The sequence below is a fragment of the Siniperca chuatsi genome, linkage group LG17, assembly GCF_020085105.1.
Source record: "Siniperca chuatsi isolate FFG_IHB_CAS linkage group LG17, ASM2008510v1, whole genome shotgun sequence".
Taxonomy (NCBI): domain Eukaryota; kingdom Metazoa; phylum Chordata; class Actinopteri; order Centrarchiformes; family Sinipercidae; genus Siniperca; species Siniperca chuatsi.
Window position 1 is genome coordinate 17,511,628 of NC_058058.1, and position 24,943 is coordinate 17,536,570.

The 24,943-nt window shown below is 41.8% G+C and overlaps 1 protein-coding gene across 4 annotated transcripts; it reads right to left on the reverse strand.

The window, feature by feature from the left end:
• Window positions 1-323: 323 nt before the first annotated feature.
• Window positions 324-23,852, reverse strand: pals2b (protein associated with LIN7 2, MAGUK p55 family member b). Of its 4 annotated transcripts, none has more exons than XM_044172797.1 (14): window positions 23,705-23,852; window positions 16,774-16,836; window positions 13,488-13,745; window positions 9,749-9,867; window positions 8,888-9,040; window positions 7,161-7,313; window positions 6,703-6,930; window positions 5,701-5,832; window positions 5,500-5,596; window positions 5,089-5,157; window positions 4,836-4,997; window positions 4,531-4,733; window positions 2,569-2,697; window positions 324-1,914 (listed from the first exon to the last, which is right to left on the reverse strand). In XM_044172797.1, exons 3-14 carry the CDS (start codon window positions 13,618-13,620, stop codon window positions 1,738-1,740), a joined length of 1,755 nt encoding a protein of 584 aa, XP_044028732.1. In that variant the 5' UTR covers window positions 13,621-13,745; window positions 16,774-16,836; window positions 23,705-23,852; the 3' UTR covers window positions 324-1,737. The 4 variants fall into 4 exon arrangements, with proteins under 4 accessions (XP_044028732.1, XP_044028733.1, XP_044028734.1 ...); XM_044172798.1 differs by having other exon boundaries at window positions 9,767-9,867; window positions 23,705-23,851; XM_044172799.1 differs by lacking the exon at window positions 13,488-13,745.
• Between the last annotated feature and the right edge of the window lie 1,091 nt (window positions 23,853-24,943).

The following is a 24,943-nucleotide window of genomic DNA, read 5'->3' on the forward strand; positions in this document are numbered from 1 at the left end:
TAAGCCAATCTTCTCGAATGTTAGACGTTACCTAAACATAAGCAGCCAAACAAGGACTTTGCTTAAATAAAATTGGCAAAAATATTATTTAAATCAGGGACAATCTGAGCAAAGAATAACAAAAAGACTACAAACTTGACCGAGCATTAATTGCCAACTTTTGGTACTTGACAGTTTTCGACACTCAGTGCTACAGACACGTCTATATAAAAAAAGGAGGCAACTGAGATTTGATACCCAGCCTTATGTCAGTATTTGCCAGTAATTAATCTTGTAACATATACATTAATATAGATGTGATTTAAAAAAAAAAAACTATTTTGTGAGGTTTATTCAAAGTTTATTCGTCATAACTGCTGATAAAAATGTAAAAACAAATCTGTAGACATGAGGTGGATGTGAAAACATTTCAACAGGCAGTAGGACTGTTCTCTAAAACATGGCACAGATTGGCCTCAGGATTTTGAAATGTTATATATTGTAAAGAATATCTATATAAGGTAATTCATTAGCGTTTTAAATGTATTTCCTGAAGTTCAAGATTCAGAACAAATTAATGGCATTCTTCGAAATATGTTTAAAAGTTTAAGACAAACAATAATACTAGTTTCACCCTTTGGCTTTGCTAGATGCATTTACCATCCAAAGTCATATGTTAACTTATGCATTTATATTACAGCCTGTAGTTGAAATACCAATCAGATTTAACATTTATGAATTTGAAATGTTATTTGGAGTATGATCAGAGCTTTGGCATACTGCAACATTGAAGATAAGGACCATAAGGAGGGAGTGGGTTTGTGCCACATTGAAATATATAAAACATTAACAAATTGGCTTATGTAGAAAGTAAAGATGACGGTCAATGACAATGTTGATGGTCATACTCCAGACAGGCTGATAATAGGATCATTAAAAACAAATCAAAGGATCACTACACTCTATAAATCACAACACTGATGAAAAACTTGTATAAGAACACAAAAACTAGACAAAGTTAACAGACACAGACAGTGTTTGATCTTGAAAAAGTACATTATGAAGTGTTTTTTCTTTTACATACTGGAGGAGTTGTGCACAAACGGGCCTTTTAACCTTTATTTCTGCCCAGTTGATCCTGTGGAAGACACTGATAGAAGGGTTTAGGACCAGCTACTTAAAAACACTAAAGGAGGATTAAGTTGTATGGACATGAAAAGAAAACAGCTACACAGGTTGCTCAGACACGGCAATGATGAGTGACACTGACAGGTTTCTTGGATAACGACCGCTCCGCAATCTTCTAATCCTTCTCCTTTCCTTGTCTTCGTATTGGAGCTTGGATGGTGATCATAAATCCTGGATATCCATGAAGATAAACTGACAATCAAGGGAAAAGACTACATAAGACGTGTAACTACGACAATAAATTAATGTAAAAATATGGCCCAAGTAATGTGACCAGATTTTTTTTGTTTGATTCTCACTGGAATTCCACATTGAATAGAAAGATCTTTCATAAAAAGTTATAAAATAAATAAGCACTCTTTCCCTTTGAGTTTTGAGTAGAAAAAAAGTTGCACGGCGTGCTGGCCCAAGAGGAGGAAGAGCAATTAGAGAAGTATTTTTTTTAATTATTATTTAGTATCTCTGCCCTCTTCTCCTCTTCTTTGGCCTTTGTGGTCAGAAACACACACACATGCTGGTGGGTCAGTGTGACCTGCTCAGAGTGGTCAGTGGGAGCACTGTAGCTGGTCCTCAGTACACCCAGTTCACCGGGACCCACTGGGGTTCACTGCACAGTTTGTCCACGGCTGCCTGTAACGTCTCGAAGGCCTTGTCCAGGTTGTCGTTGATGATGGTCAGGTCGAAGTAGTGGCCGTAAGCCCTCTGGATCCGGGCGCTCTCATCCACCGTCTTCCTCAGGTCCACGTCCTGCCAACACACGAAGGACAGGTGAGTTGTGGAAACATATACAAGCTATAGACGCAAGATACCCAACACACGTCAGAATTGCACCTCAGAGGAATGAAGGAGTCAATGACCAAATAAAGGCTGACTGAATACATGAGATGTTGAGTATTGGATTTGAGTTACTTTCTGGAGGCATTTTGCATCTCCAGAAACAGCTTTATACTTTTATGCCACATTTCAGATGAAAATATTGTAAAGAAAATAATACTCCTCTAGATTAACATTTTATATAGAAACATTACGATGGATTTATGTTGTTCAATCCATGAAAATCCATGTTATCAGTAATAATGATCCGATAATATAATATAGTAATACTCTGAAAGCGGCAATTAAAATGGCAAGTAAAAGGGTCATTTTGCTTTTACTTCTGATTCTTTATGTACGTTTTACTAATACTTCTGCTAGTTTTACTTAAAACTTTGAATGTACTTTTACTTGTAAAGGAGTGTGTTTACAGCGTGGTATTGCTAACTTTAAAGTTCACTTGATTAGGATGCCTCTAGGTCTCTGCCCCATGGGGGTATGGATATGGATGTGAGAATGTATAATCAGGCGTTCATATGTCTGATTTTCTTTTTTGGGTGGCTCATTGTGGGTAATGTAAGCACATACCGTGAGTTGCTTAGTGGTGATGCCAGCGTCCACCACAGCTTTGTGCATGCCCTTGAGAGTATCAAAATCTGGTGCTGCAATGAACACCACATAAGGCATGAACTCCGCTGTTTTCAGTACCTTCAGAGCCTGAGGAGAGGAGAGACACAGCAGGTGACATTACAGCCATGACCCAAAAGAAACACTGTGAGGAGATTTCACTTTAAAATCTCTCCCATTCCCCAATCAACCTCTCATGTACATCATTTTAAAAGACACCTGACACCTTGCTGCCAAATGCTGTCTCTGAAAGGACCCTCAACACTGTGAAATATGTACAGTGGTGTGCAAAAGTGTTTGCCACCTTCCTGATTTCTTTTTTTTTTGCATGTTTGTCACACTTTAATGTTTCAGATCATCAAACAAATTTAAATATTAGTCAAAGATAACACAAGTAAACACAAAATGCAGTTTTTAAATGAAGGTTGTTATTATTAAGGGAAAACAAAATCCAAACCTACATGGCCCTGTGTGAAAAAGTAACCTAATAACTGGTTGGGCCACCCTTAGCAGCAACAACTGCAATCAAGCGTTTGCGATAACTTGCAATGAGTCTTTTACAGCGCTGTGGTGGAATTTTGGCCCACTTATCTTTGCAGAATTGTTGTAATTCAGCCACATTGGAGGGTTTTCGAGCATGAACTGCCTTTTTAAGGTCATGCCACAGCATCTCAATAGGATTCAGGTCAGGACTTTGACTAGGCCACTCCAAAGTCTTCATTTTGTTCTTCTTCAGCCATTCAGAGGTGGACTTGCTGGTGTGTTTTGGATCGTTGTCCTGCTGCAGAACCCAAGTTCGCTTCAGCTTGAGGTCACAAACAGATGGCCGGACATTCTCCTTCAGGAGTTTTTGGTACACAGCAGAATTCGTGGTTCCATTTATCACAGCAAGTCTTCCAGGTCCTGAAGGAGCAAAACAGCCCCAGACCATCACACTACCACCACCGTATTTTACTGTTGGTATGATGTTCTTTTTCTGAAATGCAGTGTTACTTTTACGCCAGATGTAATGGGACACACCTTCCAAAAAGTTCAACTTTTGTCTCGTCAGTCCACAGAGTATTTTCCCAAAAGTCTTGGGGATCATCAAGATGTTTTCTGGCAAAAATGAGATGAGCCTTAATGTTCTTTTTGCTCAGCAGTGGTTTTCGTCTTGGAACTCTGCCATGCAGGCCATTTTTGCCCGGTCTCTTTCTTATGGTGGAGTCATGAACACTGACCTTTACTGAGGCAAGTGAGGCCTACAGTTCTTTGGATGTTGTTGTGGGGTCTCTGAATGGCTGAAGAAGAACAAAATGAAGACTTTGGAATGGCCTAGTGGAGATAAGTTGAGCAACTGTTTGCAAATGTTTATTCAACATCTGTTGCATAATAGCCGAACCTTATATGGATTCAGATGTGAATTTGATACAGCATTCTAGTGAGGCTGACCAACGAAGAAGAGGAACAAAATGAAGACTTTGGAGTGGCCTAGTCAAAGTCCTGACCTGAATCCTATTGAGATGCTGTGGCATGACCTTAAAAAGGCAGTTCATGCTCAAAAACCCTCCAATGTGGCTGAATTACAACAATTCTGCAAAGATGAGTGGGCCAAAATTCCTCCACAGCGCTGTAAAAGACTCATTGCAAGTTATGACAAACGCTTGATTGCAGTTGTTGCTGCTAAGGGTGGCCCAACCAGTTATTAGATTTAGGGGGCAATAATTTTTTCACACAGGGCCATGTAGGTTTGGATTTTGTTTTCCCTTAATAATAACAATCTTCATTTAAAAACTGCATTTTGTGTTTACTTGTGTTATCTCTGACTAATATTTAAATTTATTTGATGATCTGAAACATTAAAGTGTGACAAACATGCAAAAAAATAAGAAATCAGGAAGGGGGCAAACACTTTTGCACACCACTGTATTAAACCCCCCTCACCTGTGGGTTGACATCCAGGATGCAGGTGCGTCCTGTGGCCACCACCTCATGGATGGACTCGATCTTGGTGCCGTACAGGTTACCGTCGTACTCGCCGTGCTCCAGGAACCGGCCGGCCTTCACGTCCACCTCCATCTCAGTCCTTGTAGTGAAGTGGTATGAGTTGCCGTCCAGCTCATCATCGCGGGGCCGACGTGAAGTGTCTACCAAAACAGTCAGTTAAATGTTTGATCGGTTTTCTCCTTTTTTGTGTGTTAGGGTGTGACAAAATTTAGAAATACAGGCAAAAACCAAGCATGACGTACATGGTATAGTGGTGCCAAAGCGCGTGGGTTGGAGGACCATCAGTCGGTTCTTCAGGCTGCGTCGGCCCACGCCCTGAGCACCAATCAGAACCAGCGTCTTTCTCTGGAATGGTGGCACCTTTGCCACTTCTTCATAGATCTGCAGCTCATGTCTGTCAAACTCTGTTTAAACACAGGCACTATTATTAGTCAGTGAAAGAAAAAGATACTAAAGATAAAGATAAAAAATCAACAGCATGAAAAGTCTTCTGACCTGCATTCTTGGCTGTCAGGTACATCATCTTCTTCTTCTTTTTTCCAGCTATGGTTCCACAAAGGATCCCTACAAAACAGTACAGAACATTGATGTGCTTGTATATCTGTGCTAATACAGCATTTGGCCAGAAGTGGGCAGGCGTGGACCATTTTCCAAGTGTTGGAAACATTGGCTGCCCAGACCATCTTGCCATTACTCAGTTTTCAGTGGTAAAAGCAATAAGTGACAAAAGGTCTGGCAGCAAACAAGTTGACAGACCTTTTGGCCAATACATCTTTTCAACATCAGCATTGCTAAAGAGAGAAACAAGAAACTTTTGGATGTTTTAGCTCTAACCAAAGCACAATTCACAGTGTTTATTCAAAGGTCAGGTACCAACACCACTGAGAAATGCACACACTAACATACCTGATCCATCAAAGTCTCGAGGGACAAAAGCTTTCCTCTTCTCTTCCAAGAACTGACTGGGTATCAGTCCCGTAGCCCCACCGACCACATGGCATGCCTGGCACAGATTACAGATCAGTTCATAGTTAAGTCTTGAAATCTTTATGTCCCTTTGATTTTTAATGACGGACAATCAAAGGAAATAAAAGGATGAAAGCTCACCTGCCACCAGTTGGGATCCTCTCTGTTGACAATCTGAAGGATGTCGCCTTTCTTGAAGGCCATCCCCGCCTCTCGACACGGGATCAGGTTGTCGTTGGCTGGGTTGTAGTCAAAGTATGGCCGCACATACACCTGTGACGAGCACATGCACAGTTTAGAGTCTTCAATTCATACTTATTTGGGGGTTTGAGGTCATAGGAAAGTTTGCCTCGCTTGAGATTAAAAAAAAGGTTGTGGACGAAGCACACGGACATAAACGATCTAGAAAAACAAAAGAGACTCAAGCTCAGCATGCTGTCTCACACACTGACACAGTGGCTCATTCACACCCATTACGTCTAATGTCCCGCACTGCACCCGACACAGCTGTTCACGCTGCGGCAACAGTGGAGGCTTTTGCCAGGAAGGGTAAGTGCTCTGGCCAGTGTATTAGATTAAGCAAGCAGCCAGAGGAAGCAATAAAACAAGCCAGTAAAATATACTGTGCAGTGTGCCTTGAGCCAGAGGGCAGGATGTGATTTTTGCATTATGTCTCATTCAGCTTTACTGCTATTCATTCAATTAAGCCTTATACGCATTTTCAAGTTTATGTCCATTTGTTCAGGATGCACAGTATCTTCACAATATATATATTTTTTTTAACTCAGGAGCCATAACAGGTCTAAACATTTGTGGGGCATGCATGAGGGAAAATATATTACTGTACTTTCCATGTGAGGGAGCATGAGATTACAGGAAGCGTGTGTGTGTGTGTGTGTGTGGTTGGAGTGTGTGCAAGAGACAGAAACAGCTAGTGTGACCTAGATAGCATGTGGAGTGTTATTAATAGGGCTCCCAGGGTTCACATTCCTGCGCAGGGGATTGTGGGAGGGCCGTAGGACAGATCACCAGCCCTGTACCACTGCCCAACATCTGCCACTCATTACATAAGTGTGCGTGCTTGTGTTTACATTATCATCTCATTTGACATTTCTGTGCATGTGTGTGTGTGTGTGTGTTCACCTGTGGAGGTGCAGGAGCATCTCGGTAGCTCGGGAGTATTTTCAGTGTGATCCCTCCGCTGCAGTCTTTGAGCATCTCCTGCAGCTCGGTGGGGTTGTTGCCGACGTCCTTCCCATTCACTTCCTTTATAATGTCGCCCACGTGGAGCAGACCCTGCCTGTCAATCATGCCGCCGTGAAGGATTCTAGCAATGACCAGGTCATCTTTCTCCACACGAAATGTCACGCCCTGAGAGGAAGGAGAGAGCAGGATGATGTTTATCCTCTGCTGCTTGTAGCATGCACACGCACACCCTGTTTCACTCACCTTCACCCACAATTTATCCCTGTTCTGACATCTGCTCACATCCTTAATGATTCACTTGGTCATTCGTGTACTCAACCACTTCCCTCCAGCAATATCCACACACACACATACACACACACACACACATATGCAGACACACTCGCTCTGCTCACCAGTGGCTCTCCGGCCTTCTTTCTGATGCCAATCATGCGCACAGCATCAGCCTGCATCAGAGCGCTGTTCACTGCAGCATCATTGGCCGTCTCAGTCGGGGGCGGGACTTCGTAGCACTTAGAGGCCACCATGTCATGTGCCTCCAAAAGAGACTGAAAGAAAGAGAGGAGGACAAAGTGAGTGGTGGTGCTTATAAAAATATTAAACTACTGAAATTAGAAAACGCACATTCTTCCTCTTACAAATGAAAAGTTGAATTCATTTGCAATGAAATGCACCATTGTTCAATGCAATACACTCAGTGGTTTTGCTTTTACAGCCTTACTTGGTCTGGTATGACCAGTACAGTAGCTTATGGTGGCTAATGTTAGTTAATGTTAGCTAACCTAACTAAGATATTGCTGTGTAAATAACATTACTAAGTTAGTTTGCTGACTTTAAGACTCTTCTCTACTTATGCTACTGTTACGCTATGTTTTAGCACTAGCCATCCTGTAATTGTCATTTGTGGCCACAGTGGATGCTGTTTAGCAAAATTTACATAGGCTCACTGTAAATGATGTCAACAAAACTGCAACTTGATGTTATTAAGCAAAAATTAGATGACGGCTGCATAAAGTAGACTATGTCGACAGATAGTAAAGTAGAATAATTGTCTAATTTGTAATACTGCAGCATCTGTTTATTTGTCTTTTGGGTTTTATTTTACAAAAAATTCAAATGTGAACACCAAGCTGTTTAAACACTAAACTAGGAAGTCCTGGATGTGCCTAAGTTGTGGCTAACCCCCCACAAAACTAATCATCTAATGGCTCAAATCCCAAATATGGATTACCACCAAAATCTAATTAATTAATTCTTGGTTTGCTGACTACACATCCACCAACTTGCATCCAAGACTTTTTTTAGATGCTACCAGGACCACTTTTTAAAATATCTTTTCAACTATTAGACAAACAGACAATTTCTTGGTAAAGAAAACAAGTCTGTTAACTCACACACTCAATATGTGATGTAATAACTGTTTAACTCATTCCCTCTCTCTTTTCCTCTCAACATGTCTCTCCCTCCCTCCCCGTCTCTCTTTCTCAGTAGGTCAAAAGGGTCTTATCCTTCAGCTTACAGCACAAAGGGCTCTGATTGGTGCAGAGGCTTCACTGAGCTCAGAAGACTAACTCCTATTGGTCCAACCTGTGTAAAGCCCCTGGTAGGTCCAAGGATAAAGGTTAATGTTCTACTGATGCATGAGGACGGGATCCAAAACTAGTAGCTCTGTGCTCATGTAACTACAGTCAGAACATCACAACTCTGAGTTTAATGTTCCCTCTACTATAAACTTTTGAATGAAAAAATATCAAGACTTATCTCTTGTTCATACATACATACAGGGACATATTACGGAATTCTGGCATTCATTTTGTTCCAAAAAAAGGTACTACACGCTTAATCTGAAAAGCCTTTGCGAGGTGGTTATAGGATGAATTACTGTCAACAGCGAGCAGTAAAATTAACAATTGTTTACAATGTCAATCAGTGGTCTGAATGCAAAGAACTTGCAAAAATATTGGATAAAAAGAGGTTCAATATAGTGTCAAGTGGCACCTGTACATTACTTCCCAAACTGAATTAATATTCAGTCCACTAGCAGGACAGTTATGTCCAGAAATCATGTCTGTTTTTACCTTTGCACGTGTGTGTACGAGATTGAGTGTTTGCTCTGCCTCACCTGGAAGTGTGGCTCCTTGAGGATCCTGGACAGCTCGGCCGCGCTGTCGTCTTTAACCTTGAGGTTGCTGATGTCGCCCAGGATCTCTGTCACCAGCTCCACATTGTTGTCCTGCACCGCCTCCAGCTTCACTTCCTCCAGCTGTTCGTGAGCCTGGGGGAGACAGAGAAGCTCAGGGAGGGCAGATGTAGAGGGACGGTGGTTGGGTTTTGCTCTCTTATGACTGTGTGTTATGTTAGTATCTATTTGGATGTGTGGATTAATGAATGAAACTGACTTTTGTTGTGTAGTAATGATTGCTGACATTCTACATCTAGGTAAGAGCTGATTTACTGTGGGATTATTTTCTCTATAAGCAAGCTGTCTGACTTATGCTAAAATATTAAAATGTTAAAATGTTAAAAGTCAAAGGAGTATTTGTTTATTTTAGTCAACTGTCATCTCATCTCATTTCAGCCCTGCAGGAAGTAGCTGAATGGTGGAAAATGACAACAGCCTGTCTAGCAGGAACATTACAGCTGTCCTCTAACTGAACTCACTAGACTTCTTACAGCAGCGAAGATGTGTGTTAGAGCAAACGGTTTGTGTGCAGAGGTGTTGCAATACATGCACTGTCAGTAAAAAAAGGCACAGAAGTGTAAAGCTGCATCACTTGGTTACTGACAGTATGTATGCATTTGTACAATTCCTCTGGGTGCAGATACACTGAGCACTATGTGTTAGTCAAAGCCTTACTGTACTTCAGCACCTCAGCCACAGCAAGCAAAGCACTGCTGGGAGCAGCGGGTGTGAGGGAGTGAGGAGCTGGCTAGCGGTTAGTCTGCTCGCTGCTGCTCACCCCGAGCTATGTGTGTGTGCTACCTTAGCCAGGGAGCGTACAATGGGACTTTCCATGATGCCGCGCAGGAAGAGCAGGTCGATGTCTTTTGCGCCCGTGGAGGTGGGAAGCTCACCCAGATTATCCAACACCTGCTGCATGGCTGGATGGACGGGGTGAGAGACAAAGATGCAGACATAAACAGAGAGAGAAAGAGAGAGAGAGCGATAATAGGAGTTAGCCAGGCGTGAAAGTTATACAAAGCATAAACGCACACATAACAGTGTTAAAGATACTGCAGCAGCTGAGAGGGAGAGAAGTACACACTGAATGTCAGTACAAGTAGCCTCTAATTTTCATGTTACTTAATTATTGCAAAACTGAGCCAAAATGCTTCAAATTAAGAGACACATATCATATAAATATTATATAATGATGTTAGAAGTTCCATCTGCAAAACAGAAAAATGGAGACCTCTATCGGCCATGTTTGCAGAGCTCTGTACACCACTCACACAGCCGAGCCCCCAAATATAACAAATTAAAGCTCCATCTGGAGGTACAGTGGTCCGGTCAGAATGAGCACAACTGCGAATGTTCGGTTTGGCTAAAGTCCAGTGATAAAACTCTGGATCTACATATAATTTGTATATGCTGAGGCACAAATACTCCCAGGATTCAAATGTTCTCATTTGTTATAAAGAATCTTAACAAATGAACTCTGTTGAGTCTTGTATTCTGTGCACACAAACAGAGAGAGAGAGGTGCGGACTGTAGGCATCAGCCAGCTAACACCCTAATGTAAGCCCATTAAAGACACTTAAAGCTTTGGGAATGTGTGTGTTTCTCTGTGTCATTATACACTTATGTGGGTAGTGAATATGTCCAGTCAGCACTTGTAGCCTGTTATCATCTTTAACCATGTTTTATGTCATAAAGTCAGCCCCAAAATGATGAAATACTGCTGTCATTTGTGGTGTCACATGGTGTTTGACATGTGTACTTTTAAAATGTGAATCAACTTTCCCTTGCAAAAAAGCACATGTGAATTTATCACACGTGGAACGCCATTTCACATGTGATAAATTCACATGATAAATGCAGTTGTATGTGAAATTTAATGCATCATATGCGAAAACATAAATTTCACACGTAATATCATGTGTAAGAGGAGTTCACATGATAATTTAATGTTTTTATGTGGCTTTTGGACATACCATAGACTATAGGACATAATGTATCACATGTGATTAAAACACGTTCTCACGCGTGAAAATATGGATTTAACATTTGCAACTTTTGTAAGGGTTGGGTAGTGTTTTTCACCCGAAATGAATGTATTTCTGTATTCAGTCTCATTTTAAATTCTACTTCTTCTGATTTGCAGTACAAAAATGGTCACATCAGTTAAACTAGAGCTTGACAGTGTCATTTTTAATCATTCATCACTCATTCTTCATACATACAAAAGTCACACAGCTGCATGATTAAGAAGGAAGAGAGGGAGATTGGTGAAAATACAATTTATCTCACAATGAAGCGAAGACCTCTACAGATAACCACAGAGCACAGACAGACTGCATAAACAGCAGGCTCCATGCAAAAAACAAACCTTAAATATTTATGATCCTGTTAAAGAAGGACAAATAGGGGAGGGAGGTTAAAAACTGCCCTGCAGACTATTTAACCTGTATATCCATGAAGCAATATATTTACTGCATGACAACACTCAATCTGAAAACTCAATTCAGATATATGATAATATATGAACAGGATATTCAGTTCCTGTGGGGACCCCACACTATGTTTCACAAGCTAGAATCAACAAAGTCTCAGAGCAGAGCTGTAATTGTAGTAAACACATCCACACACACTACCATGAGCAAGCACATAAACTAGCATTAAACCACCACCTTGATTGCACTACACTCACTCAGTCACTCACTCACTCACTCTCGCAATTAGTCACAGTTCAGCCTCCTGAAATTTGGAGAATAATGTGTTTTCCAGCTGTCCAAAATTGTAGGGGTTTCTAAGATGTGCAATGCTACCCTGTTTTTGTTAAAGAAAGAAAGAGCATGCATGAGAGAGACTTGCACAACGACTCGTCCAACACTAACATAATTGAATACATCTGACTACAAAACTTCAAAAATACACCTACATAAACACACACAGCTGGATCCCACCGTACATCTGTGTTCTTGTGCTCTCTGTGTTGACCTTTACCCACTTGGTCAGCCCTCGACCACAGGAATGTTTGCTCATCCCAGCCCGTCCCCCGCCTCCCTGCCACGTGTACTTGTGTGTACATTACTCATCCCAACAAGCAACCTCGAGATGCTTTTCTATCCAGTGAGAGATTGGAGATGAACTAAAGCCTCCTACCTAGTCTTTATAATCCTATGAAATATGGCATGGAGATACAACCACCTACCAGCCTCTTTCTAAGCCTACCCTGAAGGAGTTGTAAAAACTAAGAGATTACAGCACTGGACAGTCACAGTGGATTGTTTTTTTTCCAGCTGATTCATTTATCTACATAATGAATCATCCTGCTTACCTGCACTTAATTCCTCCCTCTGTGGCACTCTGGTTGATCTGCAGTCTCTCTCACCATCTAACCACCGCCTCTGTATGTACCCCTACCAGTACTGTGTGCGGTGAATGCCAATGCAGAGACTCCCTGCTTAAGAATTCCTAACTCTGTTTCTCAAGGAATGCGACACAAATCCCACGAGAAAAGACCTGGCAACCTGTATTATATGTGGTATTATTATTTTTTAGCTCACAAGATAGAGATCAGAGGAGCACCTTGACTGGTATATCACCCATAACAAAATACATTTCAGTGTATTTTTCAGTAAGTTTAAGAAATGAACCACCTCCAGGGAAAACAGGGAACTCTGACAGCAAGCAGTGATTCCAACCAGGGGCACTTGTACCCCTGTGAGTATTTCTGCAGTTGCTAGGGGGTATGTGGAACGATTGAGACTGGCTAAATTGATTTGAAAAATTTAAAATGACATTTTGATTAGAAGAAAATCTATATATTGAGTGAGCTATAACACTTGAACAAATGAGAGTGCATGAAAACTATCTAGTTAGCAAGGGAGCAGAAAGGTCTAAACAGTTAGCTAAAGCTTTAAGATAATGGATGAACAGTTGAAGCAGTTAACATCAGCTAAAAGTAATGAATAAATGGTTAAAATAGCTACCTAATTAACAGATACACAGGTAAAATAGCTAAAAGTAACAGATACATAGTTGAATGGTTGAAACAGCAGACAGTCATGGATAAATGGTTGAAATGTTCAGCTTTTGCCACTACAAGGTGGTAGCAGTACCAATGGAAACTTGATCAAACCAACCTTAACATTGACGGTTCGATTATATGAAAATGTCATCATGTTTTATGTAATTAATAGTGTTAAATAACATCTAGTTCAAAATCTATTTAAATAAACACTTTTGGAACATGACACGAAGGAGTACTTAAGTTCATCTGACAGGGCTGTGTGGATACATTAGACAATAAAGGCTGGGAATCAGTGCTCTAAGGGATCGTCAGATCATCTACATTTAAAGATAACTGAAATATCTGACAACCACTTCACTCTGTAGGAGTTACATGACAAACAAGCAGGCCTTCTGATTATTAATTTTTCAGAAAACCCTTCCATCAATCCCTCCGTCTCAAATTTTAAAACACAATCAAAGACTACAGTATCTCTCTGTTCATCTAAATATGTGACACGCCACCTCTTCCTCCTCCTTTCCTCACCTCCAGACGTATCTGGTTCCTGGGTGGACTGCATGGCCGGGGGACTCTCCATGCCAGGCTGTCCCGGGGGCGCCATCTCCTCCTCCTCTTCCCGTACCCCATTGGGACAGGCATCTTCCATAGCTGTGACCATCGCCAAGCCCTCCTTCTTCCTCCCTGCTGCCACAAGTATTCTAAGGCTAACCACTAGTAAACCACCAGTAGTTCTGCAACTATGTCTTCTGTCCTCCAATCGTCTTGTCTGGCACTGCTGACCCGCTAAACTCCCAAAAACAGAGAGAGAGAGAAAGAGTACAGAGGAGAAAGAGAGAGGTGGGGGGGGGGAATTGAGGACAGAGAATGAGAAAAGCAAAGAGACACAAAGAGAGCGACAATAGAGCGGGATTAAGATCAGGGGATTTTAAGAGACGCGAAGGGAAAGAGGAGCGGAGAGGAGGAGGAGAGATGAGGAGGAGAAATTTAAGAAAGGAAGAGGATGATGTGAAGATAAGTTCAGAAAGACAGGCATGAAAAGAGACGGAGAGAGGTAGAAAGCTGGATTGCATACACAGATGTGGACTTGCGTTCAATGCTTGTCAGTCTCCTCCCTCCACTCTGGCTTAAATACCCCCCCCATTGATAACACGCACACACATACACGCACACACACATAATCCCACAATCCTCTCCCGCTGTTGAGGTCTTGCTTGAGTACCCCTCCTCTTGTTTCCCCGACCCCACCCAATGTTGAGTTGCCCCTTCTTGTCTAAACAGACACACACACACACACACACTTGAATGTGTCATTATGTAAGTAATCTTACATAAGTGTTACTGAAGGGGGCCTGACCCTACATTCCCATTCTTTTCCTCCTTCTTTCTCTCATTCACTCTGCTCGTGGTTTGGACACCCCGCTGCAGCAATGTGCAGAAACTCTCAGCGTGTGCAGACTGTGCTTGTACGTATTCCCTCAGCGGTCGTCCACCTCCTTAAAGCAGGATGTGTCAGCCTAATGGGAGCTTTTTCCCTCTCTCATTTTTTCTTTGGTCTCCCTTCCTCCTTAAATTAATGTGCCCTTACCACCTTACATCTCGCTAAGTCAGTAGACTTGAGGTGCTGACTGGATTATGCACATTTTGGGGCTGCAAATTAAGCTGCGCCACGCCTGAGTTTAAATGTTTTTGGGCAAGCTACTGGGTGCAATACTTTCTTAGTAGGAACCTTGATTTCATATATATATATATATATATATATATATATATATATATATATATATATATATATATATATATATATATATATATACACATATATACATACATACATATACATATATATATATATATATATATATATATATATATATATATATATATATATATATATATATATATATATATATATATATATATATATATATATATATATATATATATAGTATATAGTATGTTAGTCCAAAATCTTCCATTGGTGTGAAACTAGGTTGAGTTCTGGTGACTGTAAAGGCTGTAGCATTTTATTCATGTTTTTTTCATACTCACGAAACCATCCAGTGAGCCCTGGTGCACGGAAGCATTTGCATTTGATATGTTTCTCCACTCTCTCTTCTCTTCATATACACTGTATATATATATATTCTTCTCCCAGAGCCTCATTTTATATGGGGATGTTGGAGTAAATACATGAACACTTTACATCAAGGCAGAAATAAATGGCAACAGCAGTCTAGCAGTCTACAGTCTGTACTTACTGTAGGCATTGTGTTGCTTTGAGCTGAATGCCACCTGCTGGTGGAGCTATATAAAAAGTCAGGGTATCATCAAATTCTTTGAATTCATCCTCTGGGGAAAATGAATGGCTGAACTAAATTTCATGGCAATCCATCCCATACTTCATATTTCAGTCTCGACCAAAGTGATGGGCCGACTGACTTAAGGACCAACACTGCCATCCCTAGAGCTGCGCCGCTAGCATGGATAACAACCAAGAAGCCACTGCAAACATGAGTGTTCTAGCTACAATATAACATAACACAACCCAACTGCAAAAGCTGAGCAGAAATCTTTTGGTTGTCCTTCTTGCATCTGTAGAAATATAAAAGCTGTCAAGCTGCAGAGGAACAGCAGAGGCAGCCATCTAAAACAGGCTCCTCCCCTTAGGCACCCATAAAGCCCCTCCCACAGCGACACAGCTGTCCAAGGAGCAGATCTGTAGGCTTTAATCCGCCCCCTCCACCCTACCCTCAACAGGAACAGTCAACCCCTCCCCCAGCCAGGGACGTGGGATTTTAATCCGGCCACGAAAGCACGGGATTACAGAATCTCTCTCTCCTTCTCTCCCCATATCCAGTGTTCAAACATCTCTACATGCCTAACAGCATGATACACTGCCTGGTTTGGCAATGGTTTGCTGACGTGCACTAAGGTGGCCAACTGAAATGGCCAACCACTGCCTCTGACTCAACTGTGAAAGGAAGCAAGACATTTTCCCTTTGGACATCAATACAGTGTTACGGTATATTTCTGTTAGTTGAAATTAAGATAAATGACCCACAGAACCAAATGCAGTTCACAGTTTGCAGTTCACACATATGACTTTCCTCTAATTGTTCCTCTTTAGAAAGTAAGAAGATGAGAGCCCATTTCACGCAGAGTTTGACTGAGGCAGAACATCTGTCTGAGGAGAAAACAAAGCTAAGTGTTGTGTTTTCTTCAAAACAAAGCATCATGGGAAGACAACACAGATTTTAAGAAAATAACTGATCACCAAGCACTAAGTTTATAATGAGAAAAATAAGATTGTGTTATGTTTTATTAAAATAATTGGTTAATTATTCAGCAATAACCAATTTCTGTATGTAAATAGCACTGAGTGAAAGCACACTGGTATTTGTAAAGGCAAGAGAAGCTTGTATGAGTAAGAATGCTGTACCTGTGATAAAAAATATAATGGTACCCAACAATGGCCAATAATGTCATTGTCAGGTAAGATTCACGGCAGTAAGGGAATATATACAGATTTTTGTTATATAAAAACTGAGACTTCAATTTCACAGTTTAGATTAATATTAGCATGGCCCTTTAAGTACAGAAAAAGTATTATCAACCTTGTAATCCACATGGACATATACGGAAAAAGTGGCTGCTTCCTTACTTCCATAAAAAAACATTTTTTTAAGAGCAGTCATCAGCACATCCTTGCTTCAAACAACTGAACTGACAAAATCATGTCAGGATGCAGAAAACATCTCCAGTCGTCTCCAGTGGGTAAGTACTGAGGAAGAGGCGGGGAGGAAGTTGTGTTTACCTGTGCCAGTCGGTGTAGCCCAAACCCAGTCCTACTGGCTGCTCATCAGTCAACTGCGAAGACCTAGAGAGAGAGAGAGAGAGATATGTGAACGTTTGTGAGACTTGTCCTTATGAGACAAGAATATTCAGTCCCACTCTTATTCCTGCTTACCAGTTTTCATCACTCGCATTCAGGTACGTACTCGTGCTTATCCTCACACAGAGTCAATGACTCCTTCATTTCCCCCCATGGATTATCTATTTCATCTATATATGTCATCCCCATCTCTTACGAGATAGGAGTCTCGTCTGCAGACTGAAGCCGTTGTTCGTTCAGAGCGATGCACAGAGTCATCCAGGAGGATTTATTGTTCTCAGCTATTCAAGGATGCCTGCATCATCAGCTGGCACAGTACCGTCAACATAGTAAATGGCCACTATTCTCTGAAAGTAGTGACAAAGCAGTATGCATTCATTTCCAGAAGGACTCTCGTCTTACTTTCACTTGCAAACTCAAACTCATGCATACACACCTTTTATATGTGTATCATGTAGAACTAGACCTGTGTATTAGAAAAATCAATATTATTAGCTGATACTGACTTATCAAAGATACATCTATATCATTATAGGTGTTGGCTGATTTGTAAAAATGTTTACGTTTGTAAAGTATATATATATATATATATATATATGTTGGCCGATAAGTAACAAGAAATTGCGATACAGAAATGCCAAACTGTGTCACCATCGCAAAGTTTGTCCACCCGAGAGCTCTGATAAGTATAATGTCCGGGTCGGTATGTATCTTTGTATCACTTCTTTTTAAAAAACAAATCTAAGGGATTTTTATCAAGCTTGTTTGGTTATGTTATGTGTTTATGTGTAAACTTTTTAAACTGTGATTTAAAGTAAACATCCAGTTTAGGTCTTCCTATATTACATTGCTTAGCAAATATATATATTCCTATATATAGGACCTGAATCAGCAGAAACGGTAGAAAAACACCTTTATTGTGCAAACCAAAATTGACGAATCCTTGCTAAAGATGTGGGTTTATGTGAAAACATAAAATAATATCAGCCAAAAATCATTTTCTGAATTAATTGACAATAAAAAAAAATCCCAAATCAAGGTCCACTTACTCACTCGGAGCTTTTGACTGTATCACATGGTTGTCATCAGAAAAATAACTGTCACCCTCAACTTTAAGCCAATATGTATGAAGAGTCCAATAGGTGTTCAAACCAAAACCATGGTAGGTTTTATCATCTACAGTTCTTTCACATCTTAGCAAACTACGTCTACTGATGAAAACTGTGAAAGATGATCGAAAGCTTTAAAACAAGCGAGTGGAAGTTGAGTTGCGATTTTGGTGACTGCTATTTCCAAGGTCAAGAATGAACTGTCAAGCTCAAGTAATCAGAATGAATTTTACTCGCATGTATCGGGTATCTGCATTTCAAAATGTATGTCCTTACTTCTTCTATTCTGGTTTCTTTTCATGGGTGACTCTAAATGTGGACAGAAAGGACATCCCAAACTCCACTGTACGATGTTTGAAACAGCATCTGTCTAACAGAACCGCAAAGTCTGGCAGCGCTAAATCCAGTCATGCTGCTCTGAATAGCCATTGTGAAATGGACCATTATAAAATGCAAGCCAGCAAAAAAAAACAATGAAATAGTGTGATTACAAATAACGGATGCCTGCAATCTCCCTCAAAACAATAGATTATCACTCTTACATGCTTCATTTCGTTCAGCCTCTTTCTCCTTCCCTCTATTTCCCTCTTTCTCTTGCCCCCAAGGAAAGGAAAGATTGTGTGGTGGCTGCAAAGATTGTCCTATAAAAATCACAGCTTCTACCTGCTCACGCTATTAAAACTCTATGTAAAAGCATCCGCTAAATGTCCTAAAATTAAGTATATTTCTCTTTGTTAGTATACTTTCTCAGACACACTCAGGATATCACACTGTCCCTTAACTGTGACCTTAAGCTCCTCTCTAGTCTGGGTCATACCAAACCAGTCTCGACTGGAAACGAACAGTCGAACAGTTTCCAAAGGTGCCAAAACATTTACATGGTGATTACAACACACAGAGGAAGTCTAGTCATCACTGGTTTGCAATTATCCCTTTCTGCTGTACTGGGGTCTTTTCACCCATCATGCTAGAGCTAATTGGTCCTTCATTGTGTGACAGAAAAAGAGAGGAAGAGAGAGAGAGCGAGAGGTCGATTCATTACGCAACACAGATTACAATCAGGCTCGGCACGCTCATTGGAAGTGAAAGATATCCCTTGGAAGAATGCTAATGGAGCCAAAGCCACCGCGGCAATTCCTCGCCAAATCATCCGCACCACAGAGCAGGAGCCGGGTGGGGGCAATCAAAGGTCCGAACAGGGAGGGACGGGAGGAGTGAGGAGCAAATCGAGGAGGTGAAAATCTGAGCAGAAAAAGATGGGAACGGTCAACAACTTGATTTTAGAGGAATGTATAAAAATGGGCAGAGGGAGTAGGAGAATTTCAGAGGAGTCAGAGAGGAGATTCAGAGCAGGAGAAAAAGGAATAGATAAAAGGCACATTAGGAGTCCTGAAGGAGAGGAGAAAGAGAGAAGAATCCTTAAACATTAGACAGAGTTGTGGGAAAAGCCTCTCAAGTCTTGGGAAGATAAGAGGAGGAGGAGAGGGAACAGGTGAGAAAGTCCTGAGAATGAAAAGGCTGCTGGGAGTAGTCGTTAGATACAAACACCTTCGTAATATGTTTCACTTTTTCTAGAAACTGCCAGGTAACTGCAGTTCCTCTTGTGTAGCTGCACCACATGACAATCTTTTTGTATCTGAATCTGAATGCTTTCTGAGAATTTGCATGCAAAAGCCAGGTCATCTCAAGGACTAGGAACTGGGTTACAACACGCAATTACATTTTTCACCGACTAGGTCGATCTTTCTGTCATCGATTTAAACTCTGAGCACGCACTGGACTCAGGACTCCCCTGATGTCCTTTTGTCGTCATCACTGTCCGCTCCTCTTGAGACAGAGTGAAAATTACAGGAAATGGTCATTTACAATCCCGGCTGCCATGGGATGGTGCGTAGGGACGGACTACGCACCAATCTGAGTTCCCCCTGGTTGCCAAGCACTCAGATGATGGACAGCACATGGAAAGGGGATTATGGAGGGATCGCAGGGTTTGTTTTTGCACAAAACATCATTGCTGTCTCACACATGTAAACGCGTGTGTGCGTATGCATGCTATAAAAAGCACAGACAAACATCAGCAGACTGTGTGGTCTCAATTCCTCCAGTTTGAGTAAAAGGAAATCTCACTCTACCTCCGACTCAGTGTCTCAATAAGCACATTTTGTGAAGTTATAGTCTTGGATGGAATACAACGTTACATCCCTCAGAGTCATGAAACACAAATACACACACAGTGTGACAGAGTCGAGCCCATAAGGCATCCATCGGGGAGAAACCATTCAATCCATGTCTATACATTCTCTCCACCTCTATTCTGTGCCTTACAAAAACATACTCTCTGGCCTCCTGTGCACCACAGAGCCGGGGGCACAGAGCAGCCGTCACTCTAGTTCCTCTCAATGACTTGAGAATCACAAAAGCGGCCCGTGAGCTCTGTCCTGCCTGAGAGCCCAGATGTCACTTCATTGGCTGACTCCAGGGGTAGCAAAGAGCAATTAGTAAACTTTCCTGAGCAGCAGTGAGCTGCAGCGCTCCCACCGTACAACACCAGTATGGTAGTGAGTGCTATGGGGGCGCAAGATATTCAAGAAAGCAGTTTGTAATTGTGGACCTACACATGTCTGTGTGTCTAGCTATTCGTCTAACCCCCCTACGTAACCAACCACGCCCTGTCCTGCCTCATACCCATCACCCTTAGCCTCCAGACAAACCCTATGTAGGTCGCTCCATGTGTTAACACAGCCGCTCAATAAGAGGATTACACTGCTACCCCCAAGATGGCCATCTTAGCAGATCAATATCTGCAGAATATTTACCATAACCAGTCGTCACTCTATTATTGCAGCTGTTGAGGCTGCTGTCTATAGAAAGTTGATGAAATCAGTTCAGTTTCTCCAAATCTACCACAAATGATGAGAATGCAGCTTTCTGCTGATTCATGCTTACCTCTGCTCTTCACCTGACACTGCAATCTAAATTACCACCACTTAACACAAAGGCATCAATTGTTGCATCACTGCACTTTTCCTGCATCACCAAAAATGACCTCATTCTCCTCATTGCTGATGTTCTAGCTGGTGGGATGTCTGTGCTTTGCCACGCAGCTCGGGATGATATAATTACACGGCTCGTTAAAACCCTTCGGCACTGAACGTGCAGTGATCTTAATAATGAGCACCTCATGACATAATCTAACCCGCCACATGGCTGTGCCTGCTTCTTCTCATTCTCTCTCTCCCTTCCCAGCCTCCTGTTACCGATCATTCGTATTAAGGAAAAGACGGGGAAGTAATGGGGTAGGGCGAAGTGATGCAACAGCACTTAACATGACTGCAAAGTTTAAAAATGAGAAAATGTATGTTGTGTGATGTTGGAGGGTGAAAATGGGATGTGAGAAGAGAGAGGGAGGGAGAGAAAAGGGAAAGAAATTAGTCTCAAATGAGTTTACCCAGCATGTTTGCCTTTTTCTCCATTCATTTTGTCAAATTTTCGAATATTGGCAAGAATTACAAACACTTGCATCTCCTTCATAGAGCAAGAGCTATACTGTGGTATTATACTAGCTGGAGCTGCTCGAGTACAAAAGAATGTGACTTGGAGCTGGTATGCTTACATGATAACCTTAAATAATCTCATTGTAGATGGGTTTTTCAGCAGAAAATATGCTGGTTATCTCACATACGTGCTTATTCTGTCACCTTTCCCATCTTCATCAGTCTGTGGAGTTTTATAGGAGTGTTGCATCACAGATTCAACATTTCTGTCTTTATTTAGGCGATGAAAGACAACAGGAGGTGTTTTTTTGCGTAAAACCAAACTGTCTTATGCTACATCCCTTTAAGGCCTTAGTGATGGATGAAATCTGGTGAATCAGCACTAAAGGCTGCGGCAAAAACTGACATTTGCTTTGTAGCAATTCTTACGCAAACTTCGTTCCAAAATAATGTTCCTCTTTGTATAGGTTAGTCATTTAGTTGTGTATTTTCTTGACAGAGATGCAATTAGCTCATGATAGCTGTTATGGGGTCAGTTATGTGTTAACTGTAGGGAGGTGCAGGGGAGAGAGGGTTGATTATAGGTGTGTAGCCCTCTGATACATGTGTTGTTCATAGCTGGGAGGTTTGAGTCACTCCAGCACAGGGTGTGTGTGTGTCCCTTTCTCTATCTCTCTCTCTTGCTCTACCCCTTCCTCCCTTTTTTCTGTACTATCTCTCCCATAGCTGTGTATTAATAATGGAAGAGTAGAAGCTTCTGAGCATTGGATTTGGTCTCTGCATGACTCACTGACAACTCTCATGTTTCAATATTGGGAGCACGTGTTTAACTTGAAATTCATGTTTTCCTCCGCCCTGCTGACAGGAAGGAATATGCATATGAGGGCTGAGAAGTCTAACTTTGTGCCTTATTCCAGCTACTTCAGCAGAACAATAAAGGTCATCCTGGATCCTGACTCAAAAGTCTTACTGGATATCCCTGCCCAGGGACCGCAGATTTACTCTAATGGACTAAACTGTCTCAGTCTCCTTCCCTTCCTCCTTTTGTTCCTCCTATTAGATTCAACAAATTTGATTAGGGCTTATTATAAGATTGCAAAGGAAGAGATAAAAACCCATAAACTCTACTTTAGATGCAACAAGATCCATGCTACCCCTCTCAGTGGTCTGGGGCCCATGTAGCCCCTCCCAGGAAGGATCCCCAAGGATGTTGCGTATGTGCATGGGCTTCCCCCATCACGTGCGCGAGGCTAAACAGCTTATAAACCTTGCCAAGTGACCCTGTGCTCCTCTGAGCAAGGAAGTCCCAAGATTCATTGAGACCTGCAGTCTGCTGTGATATGTAAGTGGTTTCATCTTTCGATTAAGTACTCACATAAAGTGGGTTTGACATCGTGTTAGTGCATTATTATTAGATGGTGCACTCATACATCTTAGTGGAGGACAACAAATAAAAATCAATAGGACCGTCTGGCTGCGCCTCCGGTCGGCCAGCCTGTGCCAAGCCACCCGTCCCATTCTCCGTTTTCAGTCAGCATCAGCTCAATACAAACAACGGTTTGTTTATATTTGTTGTGAAAGTTTTTCTAGACAGCAAAATATGAGAAAATGCTCTACCTGGTGCAGCTATCACTGTGTATGACTTGATGTTATAGTAAAAGCGCACTCTGTCTTTTCTCAAGCCCACCACCCTTTGCTGGTACATGTTGCAGTCCATCATTTCGGGTCGGCGGCGCGTTCCAACCTCCTCATCTTGTCAGCACTATAACCTGCAGCTCTTCCCTCATATCTTCCCAGTTATGGATCGACGCCACGGTTCTGACGCATGGCCACATCCGTGCGCCAGATCCGTGCGCTCGAACCGTGCGCCAGATCCGTGCCAAACGCTTGTGCCGTTTTGGCTGACCAGACAACTGTACATTCACACCGATCTCGCCACACGTGCGGCCATTTTTTGTTACCCATCCGAGCCATTGTGGAGTGCGCACACTTACGAATTCAACCCATCCGCTGTATCCTTCCTCGTGATATGCAGGAAAAGGGAAAGGACGTGTCCGACTCCACAATAGACACAAACAGATATCTGTCTGAATAAAGCTTGCTCCCACAGCAGAGCGGCAAACCTCCCCTTCTGTCAAACTCTACTGCACCTCAAACACGGCAAAGTGTCTTTGTCTCCCATTTGAATGCCAGGGGATGAATTAATTCAAAATCTTCACACCACAAATATGATCACGAGCCGTGACTTACCTGTGAATCGTGCGTGTGAGTTCGTGGTAGTCCACCGACCGTCCCGGTTGGACATTCAGGCCCCCCTCAGCTGTCTGTCCTGGTCCCGCAGCAGACTACCAGAGAACACGACGCCAATCAAACAGACACGCCCCGCCTCCTTTCCTGGCGTCATACAACATCGACCAATGGCAGCGGAGGTACAACCCTAGCTAAGCGAATACATTGTAGCATATAGTATTTGCTTTCTTTCACAATGTCATACACTCGTCCATTCACATACATTTTAGCATAATTTCAAATGCAGCATGAGGCTATGGATATTAAAGTAGGCTACAACAGAAAACCTTTAGGTCTAACTAATGCGCTGTAGGCCTACTTGTATGAAGCTATCATAAAACTATAGCCTGTTTTAAAAAGTATAAGATTGTTTACTCGTTTTGACAACAAATAGGCCTATAGCTAAACAAGTCCCACATTTATGCTAAAACCAAGAGAGATTTGAAGTTCAAAATGGCCATTCAAAGTTAAATCTTCAGCAACATAAACGTGATAGTAAATTATATAACGTTAATATATTTTACATTGATTAATGTATTGACACGCTAAACAATAGCTAGCCGGTTAGCAGCAGTTCTAACGAACTCAATTAATGGGATTTAATTTCACATTTCCAGATTAAATGGGGATTTTAGGATAAAGAGTTATGTCCCACAGCAGCATACACAGTTTTACCACACTCGATGTAGTGTCCAAATTCATTTTTTAAAAATCTACTTTTATCTACTCTGCACAGAGTCCAAGCCTTGAGCTGGGGGGCGATGAAGCGGTGAATAGGCTATTTCAAGTTTTCAATTCATGGTTCAGTGTCGGGCAATGCCCAAGTGTTACTGTCTTATTAATGGTTGAATGGGTTCCACACTTAAAATGTGGCCACCACCAAATGAATAACAAGAACTCACCGGGTCCCCTTCTCAATGTGTTTCCGCCCTTTGGGTAATCTCATTCCCATTGCAGACTGTATGTCTGCAGTGCCTCTTAACTGCTTGATTTGTGCTCTGTGGGCTGGTTACATGTCAGGTTGCGGTATGTTAACCACTCGTATAATTGCAATAATGCTCCTGGAAATGCCATTTCTCCCTTCATTTAGTTTCAGCGTAGGTACTTATCCTTAAGGCCACAAGAGAGCGCCATTAGCTATCCAAGTGGCAGCTTCAAACTGACTGATGTTTTCTGACCATGTAAGCTTTCACTGGAATA

Excerpts from the sequence above, each read along its gene's own strand:
- pals2b (XM_044172797.1), bottom strand. The coding sequence starts at position 13,620 with ATGGTCACAGCTATGGAAGATGCCTGTCCCAATGGGGTACGGGAAGAG. Across the intron at positions 6,931-7,160 it reads AGAAGGCCGGAGAGCCACTG|GGCGTGACATTTCGTGTGGA; the intron begins GTGAGCAGAGCG and ends CCTTCCTCTCAG. Across the intron at positions 2,698-4,530 it reads TCCTGGATGTCAACCCACAG|GCTCTGAAGGTACTGAAAAC; the intron begins GTGAGGGGGGTT and ends TCCTCTCCTCAG.